General features: G+C 30.5%; 1 protein-coding gene across 2 annotated transcripts in view; it reads left to right on the top strand.

Annotated features, from left to right (window-relative positions):
- LOC106458997 (histone-lysine N-methyltransferase SETDB1-like) overlaps nucleotides 1–10,228 on the top strand; it is a 176,024-nt gene that overhangs the window by 92,284 nt on the left and 73,512 nt on the right. For both annotated transcript variants that reach the window (XM_013918562.2, XM_022385368.1), the window contains 2 exons: nucleotides 4,322–4,520; nucleotides 8,459–8,619. In XM_013918562.2, the coding sequence (XP_013774016.2) occupies nucleotides 4,322–4,520; nucleotides 8,459–8,619 (360 nt within the window). The remainder of the gene's footprint in view (nucleotides 1–4,321; nucleotides 4,521–8,458; nucleotides 8,620–10,228) is intronic.

Below are 10,228 nucleotides of genomic sequence, written 5' to 3'. Positions count from 1 at the left end.
TACCACAGTTGTATTCAGAACTTTAAATAATTCTCTTCACCAAGTGAAGTTGCATGTGAGTGTCAACTATTTCTCATTGACTCTTTCCATATGGCTATCGTTTTCTGTGCATGGGAAGAGGTTTTACTGAGTTACAATCAAAACTTAATTAAAGTACTTCATTATCATGATATACAACTAAATTTGGCCTCAAAATGTTGCAAATAATCCAAATTTTAATATAAGTTCTAAGTTCTTAATTTTATAAGGCAATATTAATGAAAAATCTTCAATTTCCCTCTAGTATGAGAATTGTGACATTTGCTCCGTAAGCATTCCTTCTTCTCTAATTTATTTACCATCCCTCCAAGAAGTAAATTACTCATTATAATGTTGTTGTTGCTCAGGAAAAGCATAATTTTTATAGCCTTCAATTGTATTTGGGTTATAGAGCCATAAACTAGAAAATCAGACCCCTCTTGCAATGCTCACCTGTCACATACTCTTTCACAAGTTGCCAATAGTCTTCTCAGAAATTTGACACTCTCACTATGGGCAGATTAAAGAGTGCATGTCATGACCTTTTAGAGAGTTATTTTCAAGATGTTATTAAATTACTTTATTATCACTGTATGGCAATTAAATTGGCATCAAAACCTAGTTTATAACTCAAATGTTAATATTATATGTTTTAATTTCTTAATTTAAAATGAAATATTAAAACAAATGCTGTATATCAATTTTTGTCATATAGCACCCCATCTTGTCTCATTACTCAGTTTGTATTTTACTGTGCCTACTACACAATGTGTACAGTGGTTTGTGGATTAGAAACTCGACCTTGAGATTTGGGCAAGCTAGAATATAAAATAAAAACCTCTCATCTATGTTTTTCTGATATATCAACATATTTAGCAAACCCACTAGAGTGGCTCCTTCCACTACTCCATTCTTTCAAAACCTCATGTCTTGTCCCATGTACTTCTCTTGAGTATGTGTTTATAACCAATAGAAAGAGTACATTCCATTTTACATAAATCTGACAGTCGTTTGTAAGTAGCTTGAAGGAGGAAGTCATAATTTCACTAAACTATTGAAGTGTGATGAGATATTGGTATGAATAGAAATGAGATTTTTGAAACCCACATATAGCATATTTAGCAACCCAGGTTAATTATAAGAGTTTTGTGTGGACTAATATAATAAGTTTATAATTTTTCGTGTTCTCAAATGTATATTTAAGGCCTACAAAAGTTAATATCTTGTCATCTTTCACTCGGAAGAATAAACTAGGCTTATGGTGAGGCTTAGCATGTACAACCCACGAGTGCAAAAAAACAATTTTGTAATACAGTAAGTACTCAAAATCATTGTTTTTCTATGTATTTCTTATTTATTGTTCTATATTAAAAAAAAGCATTTATGAGTATATAATAATAGTATATATACATTTGTGATGTATGGTAACTGAAATATTGCTATATTTTGCAAACACTGTTATTATAGTTAAGAGATTTGTAGACCAATATATAGTTATGTCTGCTGAATTTGTTTTATTCTTCTAATTGTCTAAATTGAGATAAAATAAAAGCAAATTATGCAACAGAAGAAATTTGACAACTTAAAAAAGTTAGACACTTAGAAAGGTACAATATTTTCCAAAAGTCAGGGAATTAAAGTTCTGCACAAATGTTTGTACATCTATAAAAGGAATGATGCACATACAAATTGCAAGAAACAGTATAAATTTCTACAAACTCTTACATACAAAAATGATGTATACAAATGTGTGCTGCCTAAAATTCCAATTAAATTAGATAATGACCATTAGAAATTATCATGATGTATAAAACAATGAAAATGTAATTTATTACCAAAGTACAACCTATTCAATTTGCTACAGAACAAAGGAGTACATCATGAAGATTGTTATGAACAGAATAATTACTTCAAAATAGCCTGTGTTCACAGGTGGGGGATCAAAGTGCACATGGCATGACTTTTACAGAATTATTCAAAATTTAATTAAACTTTATCATCAAGTACAGTAATGTTTAATAGTAGGAATCAAGATGAAACAAAATGGCAGCTGTAAAAATTGCTTGTTTGAAACCACCTTTAAAATGTCTGAATATTAGCAATGGCTATTTCACAGTATTGGCTGCACAAAAGTAAAGCTTATTATATTTATAAAGCTGCCTGAATTGCTATTTATGTGTTTATGGAGTGAATCAAATTTCACGGTTTCAACAAATTTTCATCTAAGTGTGTAAGTGAGTGATTTACCCAGAGAAGTGTACAAAAAAAAAAGACAAACATTATGTAATTCTAGGTAACAGCATGGAGTGAAAATAGGGGTTTGTAGTTTGAGTAAATAATGTTTACAGTATCTCCAGCCTTGTTTCCTTACTTTTTTTATGATCCCTATTTGCAGGTTTTTAAATTCCCAATTATTTATTTAAAATGTAGTTTATAATAGAAATTTTAATGTTATGCAACTTTTTGTTTCTTAATTGAATTATTTAAATGAATTCCCAGTCTTCACTTCTATATGTCATGTGATGCATCTGTGCTCTAAATTCTGTATTTTTAATATTCTTTTTTCCCTTATATGGTTTTTCAGAATGTCCACCAATTATACACACCATCTAGAGATATTGACAGACCAGAATGTAAAATAACTTCCAACCTTTTTATTTTCTGAGATATCAATAACAGAAACTCCCAGCTTTTCATGCTCTTGAAATTACTTACTTATGCTTAATTGTTAATGATAAAAGTTTATAACTAACAGAAAGGTCATTTTATTCAATTGTGACATCTTTATGTTAATTTATTATGGTGAAAGATGACATTTCCCAAGCAGATTCTATTCAGTAAAGATCAAATTCAGTGCTTTGGTAAGAAATAAATGTTTCATTTGTTTTTATAGGTCACATAGAAAGCAAGAGAAATGATAGTAGTTTTGGAGCATTCTGTTTTACTGTTTGAATTATTGTTAGTGCTTTAAGATATATATTTGAAAGCTACATGAAGAATTACTTTTTGGACAACCAACTTAGAAAAATTTAGGGTTAATGATGACCAACTTCTGAAAACAAAAGGTCCTCTGTTCTGAAATAAGTGCCATATTTGTCATTTTTTGTGCATATTATTTATTTACTGGTATGTATTTTTTAACAAAAGCAACTAAAATATGAAAATGAAAAACTTTTTGGTTAGATGAAAAAACTTAAATGAAATAGAAAGAAAATTCACCTGAAGGAATGCACAAGGGAACATGCATAGTTAGACATCTTGTGATGTAACCTGAAATTTTATTTACCCAAAACTCTCCTCACTCCTGCTGGGTGACTTACTGCTATTCGTGGAAGTTGGACACTGTTCAGTGAGTAATAACACAATAAATTTAAATTAAAACTGATCTAAACTGTTACAATCTGCCATCATTCTAGGAAGAAAAAGGGGTAATGTAGATTATATATTTTTTCAATGATTGTTACCAGGTCGGTCAAAGAAAGAAAATAACAGATATAAATTTTTAGTGAAAAACTTTTGATATTCATTTAGGAGGTTTAGATGTTAACTAGATGAAAATACATTATTTTAATTCTTAACATAAATCACCTTGCACTCAACCTCAAACTAGAATCCAAATCAGACTGACTAAAGCTCAGAGACAAGTCTAGTAGAAATACTGTACTAAAAATTTTGATTTTTGTGTGTGCAACATACTTGTAATGCTTGCTAAGAGCTTACCAAATTTTTTGAAGATACATTAAGTAAATTTAGAATTATACATAGAACTTATAGTAACATTAATTATCCAATAAGGGCTCGGTCCATTAGACGAACCCTTGTATGTATTGGTAATAAACAAAGAAGACAGTGTTTGAATATTGAAAAAAAAAATGCATACTTTGTTGAGATTTGGTAAAGATTAAGTTCTAAACAAGTTGCTGAAGTTGTCACAATTATCAAACCTATTCCTATAATTTCTTTTTCAAAACCTGTTAATGGTAGGATCCCTAGTTCTTATAACTCTTGCACAGTGGCCACACATTGAAAACTTAGATTATTAAAAACTTTTACATTACTAATAAGCTTTTTGCATATCAGTCTCTTCATAATGCCTTATTTCAAGTAATAGTCTGTTATCTGATATATAACTATATTGTTTTTTCCTATACTGGAAATTAATCAACATATTGTTATTAGAGTTACAGTTTTCATAAAGATAGCATAGTCAGTAGATATGTTATACATCTTATGGGTTTGCTAGTATCATAATGTAGAAATCTTGTTTGTTGCTAGGTTTCAAACTTGTACTTTTTTTTTACAGGATATACGAGTGTAATAAATGGTGTAAATGTAATTCCTCATGTTTGAATCGTGTTGCTCAGAATGGCCTTCACACACGTCTTCAGCTATTTAAAACGGAGAAACGAGGATGGGGCATTCGATGTGTAGATGATATTCCCCAAGGAATGTTTATATGTATCTATGCTGGCCAACTTTTAAATGAACAGACAGCTAACAAGGTGAGTTTTCTAAAAAAAAAAAAAAATACTTTGTATTGTGAAATGAATAGGTAGCTAAATATAAAAGGTTTTATTGTACATGTTTTTGTATAAGGTTTAAGGAAAACTAAGAACAGGAGTATTATGAAGTGCTATATCTTTGGGTGTTGACTCACAAGCCTTTTAGGACATATGATCTACGAAAAATTTTCTTAAGTGACAACTGTTGCCCACAAGCAAGATTATTATTGATAGTGAGGAACTGTTGTCAAAGGGTTGCGTATATTGTATTGAAATGATTTGAATACTCCAATTGGAAGGTCATATGAAAGCCACAGCTGATATGCCCTGGTAGAACAGAATGTATCATAAACACATTTTGTCATTGTTTGGCATTTCATAAGTGGTGTGATGCCACAGAAAATTTATCCATTTTAGAAAGGTGTGTTTTGTAACAGGTGAGAATCCACAAAGTAAAAGATCAGTCACAAAACCATCCACATGCTCTGGGCAACATTACACATCAAGAAGGAAATCCATCTGGAAGAGTGACTCAAGTCATATTTACACAACATATCCAAGGTAGAAAGACCAACTTTAGGAAAGTGTATGAATGGTACCTAGCCAGGCAAAAAGGGTCAGTCTGTGATGACACTTAACTAAGCATGTGTGTACCTTTGTAACTGGAACAAGTCTCATACCATTTTCTACCAGTCTTGGAGGGAAAGATTTTTTAAGTGGTACACAGCATGATGCACAACTTTTTCAAAGGGATTCATGATTATTGGTAAATACTGTGTCAGAGGAAAATTAGAGATCAAGAGAGTAAAAATAAAGGTCAAGGTGGATTCATCTTACTATCGGACCAATGTTCTGGACCCTTTGTACCGCACAAATACTAGCTTTGTACAGAGATGAGGCTACCAAGATATGGATTCACCAAGATAAGGCTTTCACTCATACCGCCTGTTCAACCATGTTATACCTTATGCAGCAAGAGAATCAAATATGTATTTATGCCATTTACTTCATAGGAAGATGTACAATTAAAGTTTCAGGATGCAGCACCTGTGGATTTCTGTTTGATTGTACTATTCATGTGAATGCTTCAAAATGGTCGTTTTGTATACAAGCTGGATTGGGGAATGAAAGCAGGGAGGAGTTGTGTGCTTTGGACAAGATAATTTTATGATGGAACTTTGTATAGTGAAAGCTGCTGCAGGGCTATTGTCAAGAAGCGTGGTTGCAGATAGAGCATGACTGGACAAGGTGACATGAACTGTATTGACATGGTGAAGCTTCAAAATCATCTTAATTGAACACATTCAGACCTATGTAAGAAAGAATATTGCTTAATACATTGTTTTTTTTTCTTCTAAGAACTAATGTCTTTTAACACAGACAGTACTTGGGAGTAACCTATAGTACTACTTGGGTCTTTGGTCTTCATGATATTCTGTTGTCTAGCTTCTTCTCATAAGCCAAACAACTAAGATGAAAAGCATACAGAGAAAAAGAATGTTTTTATCTTTAGTTTGGCTATAGTTTTTTCCATAGGTTTTTTTTTGGACTTGCATATAATTTTCAGGTTTTTACCTACTCTCCAGCTATGCATTTTGGACTATCTTCCTCATATTTGCTTTGTACTAGTTTGCACTTTTTATCAGATTCTTCTTCATCCTTGTAATCCTTCTCTGTCACTCCTTCATTTTTCATTATCATTATTTAAAACAACATTACTTTTCTGGTCTTATTTTGGTCTATCAATACAGGATTGGGTGTTTGGAAAGCATCACTTCTCAAGAGGTTGTAAAAAAGCATTTGTGTTAGTTATGAGTGTGAAAAAAAAAGAATCTTAACTACATTTTAACAATATTTTACTTGAAATATTTTACCATCACATTTAGGTGCAGTTCTGAGGAGTCTTGACTGTAACTAATTTATTGATTTGTTATAAAGATTGTATATTAGTTTAAAATTGCCCTTTAATAATTTTATTATAACTAAAATGAAAGATGTGAAACTAAATACTTAGCAGAGTAACTTTTTCCAAGTTATTTTCCTTCTTTGTTCCTGGTTTTTATTACTACAACCCTATCCTGTTATCATTTTATGGTGTCGTAACATGTGATATGAGCAATTAGTAATAAAGCTCAGCTTTGAGAATATTTTGCATGAAGAGTAAATTAACTAAATAGAAAATTATTATCTATTTACATCAGTAAATAAAGTGCCCTTAGCAGTTATTTGTGCTTTGTTGACATATTAGCCAACCAGAGCTCCTATAGGGATGAACAAATGATCCTAATGTGTGAAGTTCACAACAGTAACAAGCCACAGAGCTCTGAATTTGTTTTAGCATTTTTTTATGTTTGTTTTTCAGGGCTTGAATTTACATCTAATTTGTAACAGTCATGCAGGCTAGTAGAGTTCGAAATATAGCATTATACTGTAATATTACAATGCTAAAAAGTTAAGCTCAGTGTCATATGTCATGCCGATGTGAAACTTGTGGATGATAAATTTTATAAAAGTTGTTTAATCACTCAAAACATGAGATTACATGAAGGAGGAGAGTGTTTAAAAATAAAGAAGACAGTCATGCTTTCAAAAATCAATATTATGTTTAAACATTTTTTACTGAAGATTGTCCTTACCAAGTAGACAGGCAGAAAACATGATCTAGAAGACAAGATATTCAGCCAATTAGAGAATTTAATGATTGAAAAGAGCAACATCTGAGCATTTAGCAGTGGCTTAAATTAATTTTTTATTAATTCAAGGTCCGAGATATAGGAAAAAAAAATGTTACAACACAAAGATATAATGAGGATCTCTAAGCCATTGTGCATGAGGTTTTCATTTCCAGGAAATGAAATGTTTGCTGGCCGGTCGGGCTAGTCAAATTGCTAAATTTACTAGTCTGGTCAGAAATTTATTAATGGATTGCCACTGATTTCTAGTCCTGTTTTTGTGTTAAATGATATCTGATACAAAGCTACAGGAATATTCTTATATGACAATATATTAGTTAAATTTACTTGACTTAAACAAGTAGGCTAACAGAAGGCAAACTTTTAATTGAATATATTGCTAAGTTTACCATATTGAATCATCATACACGAATCAAAGAAATTATATTTATTATATATAAATTAATCCTGGCCAAGAATATTTTGACAAAAACCACTATAGTTGCAATTATGGGAATGTCATTTGAAAGTTATGTTCATTGGTCACCCAACAAAAGTTTTGTTTTTTGCCATGTTTTAAGATTTATACCTGGAAAGTGGTGACTGTTCAAATGGCAAAATAAAGAATGAAAATGTATATATATATTAATGAATATCAAACAAATAGAAGCTGGCTGGATATATAATGTGGAACTCTTTTAATGAATAATGATTACAAAATTAAATTATAAGGTGAAAGGTAGAATATATAATGTTTTTCAGTATGGTGTTTCTTAAAAAAAGTTTGGAAACTTCACATCCTACAAAAATCATTAACAAAACCTGTTTAATATCATTTAGTATTTTTAGATAGAAATTAGGTACTACTTAGAAAATTTATGATAAGTTTTACGTAACATTTAATTTGGTGTGATGTTTCACCTTGAGGGTTCAAGAAGAAATATATCAGTGATACACCTATTGCCTGGAAAAGTTAAATATAGTATTTTAGTGAAATATTTAAGTTTTTGTTATAGTTGTGTTGCCTTTTTCTGTAGAAATTAGACATGATTTAGACAATATTATTCTCTTTTACAAGATAAAATCTGCCATATTTTCTACCCTTCCTCCTGAAGCAACATATAAGATTTAAATAAATCCTTAGCAAATTATAATTCTATGTATTAATTTGTTTTCTTGTTTAGAAAGTAAATGAAAGTAACTAATAACATTTGTCTCTTTCAGAGAGTTTGAAAATATGCAAATCATACTTCTACTTTATTTTAGGAAGGTCATGAGTTTGGAGATGAGTATTTAGCAGAGTTAGACCATGTTGATGTAATGGAAAGGATCAAAGAGGGTTATGAAAGTGATGTTGTTGATCCTGATGATGACAGTGAAAAGAATGACTCTGGAAATGATTCTGATGATGAATCTACAAGCACTGAGTAAGAAATTACTTGATAATGTGCTAATATTACTATTTATTTGTTACCGTTTTAGTGTTTAGAAAACTTAAGATGTATTATTTAAAGAGTGCTTGCATGTCAATTTCTTAAGAGTGAGAAAAGAAACAACAACAAATACATTTCAGTATTTTCTCTTGGAATATTAACTATATCATTTGTATCTAATATATGATTTTGTAATTACTACCCTGTATATTATAGAGCATTTACACATCCAAATTTTAATAGGTTTCTCCCTGAAGGTAGTGGTAAAGAGATCTAGTATATGCTGTTAAAGGTGGTCTCTTCATTATGTATTGAGATTCCATTCATTATTTGTTTGTAAATATAACAGTGTGTTTTAACACATTATTCTTCATGTATCAAGTTGCATTATGAACTGTTGGCATTTATTTATGAACTTCTTTACAATTTTATACTTTGAGATTTAAGTTTCCGTAACACATTTGGAAAAGTTTTTAGATATACGTGAATCACTATACGTCACCTGTACTTCAGAAAATAAAAACTTATTTTACTTTAGTTTTTCAGTGTGTTACCATTAAAACCTTGTATAAAGAAAACACGAATATTGTATTTCTGCAAAACTAAATTGACAGCTCATTTATTGTTGATTGAGAATCTTACTGAACAACTCAATGATATAAGAAGCTGCTTTATTAGTAGAAAAAATTTGTTTTACTATCATACTAGTGGGTCATCTTCAGGATTCTGTTACAGTCGAACAATACTTGGTAAGTTCAAATGTCAATTAATGAAGGTAATAGCAGACTTTATTGATGGTGGTAAGGTAAGAAATAAGTAAGTAAATCTATGTTTTGTCAAAAAAGGGAAGAAATATATAAACATATTGAATTTAGGTAGGAGTTCCTGAATACTTATTTAATGTTGGTTTCATGTTTTTCATCAGTCAGCCCCAGCTATATTTTGTGTGTTAAGATTAAGTTTTGTGTTAATAAATTGAACTTTATTTTCAGAAACTGTGATAATTTTCTTTAAGGTATTGTTAGTTGAAAGAATTTCATTTGGGATTGTATATGACTTCATACTTTTTATTCTCTGGAAGATATTTTTATCCAATGGTGTTTTTAATTTTGATTCCTGGTTTGTGTGTAATTAAAAGAATTTATATGAATATTGTGCTTCCTCAAAAGTAACTTTCGTAAGTTGATTAGCTTCTCACTGACACGTTTGAGGGTGTCCAGAATTCCAGTTGGTGTATTATGCAGAGTTTGTCCCTTTGTGTGAAATCCAGTTGGTTTTTTGGTGATCTGAACATTTAAAAATATGATAAGAGAAATTTTTATTTTCAATTGTAAATTGTATGTTGGGATGAAATTTGTTATTTTTTGTTGTCAGAGTTGAAATCATAGAAAACTGTTAACATATCTTAACCACTGTAAGAAACTGAAGATGGCTGTGTTAGAAACGTTTTTTTTTTCAAGCTGAGTTAACACACTTGTTCCTTCCATACATTTGCTGTCATTTTGGCAGTATATTGCGCTATTGAAGAACCCTATCGACAAGCTTTCAAAATTTTATTCAACTACTATTTTATGAATTTATGTCAGTAAGTTTGGTATTAAAC

The sequence above is a fragment of the Limulus polyphemus genome, unplaced genomic scaffold (assembly GCF_000517525.1).
Source record: "Limulus polyphemus unplaced genomic scaffold, Limulus_polyphemus-2.1.2 Scaffold543, whole genome shotgun sequence".
Taxonomy (NCBI): Eukaryota; Metazoa; Arthropoda; class Merostomata; order Xiphosura; family Limulidae; genus Limulus; species Limulus polyphemus.
This window is presented reverse-complemented; position numbering and strand designations above follow the sequence as displayed.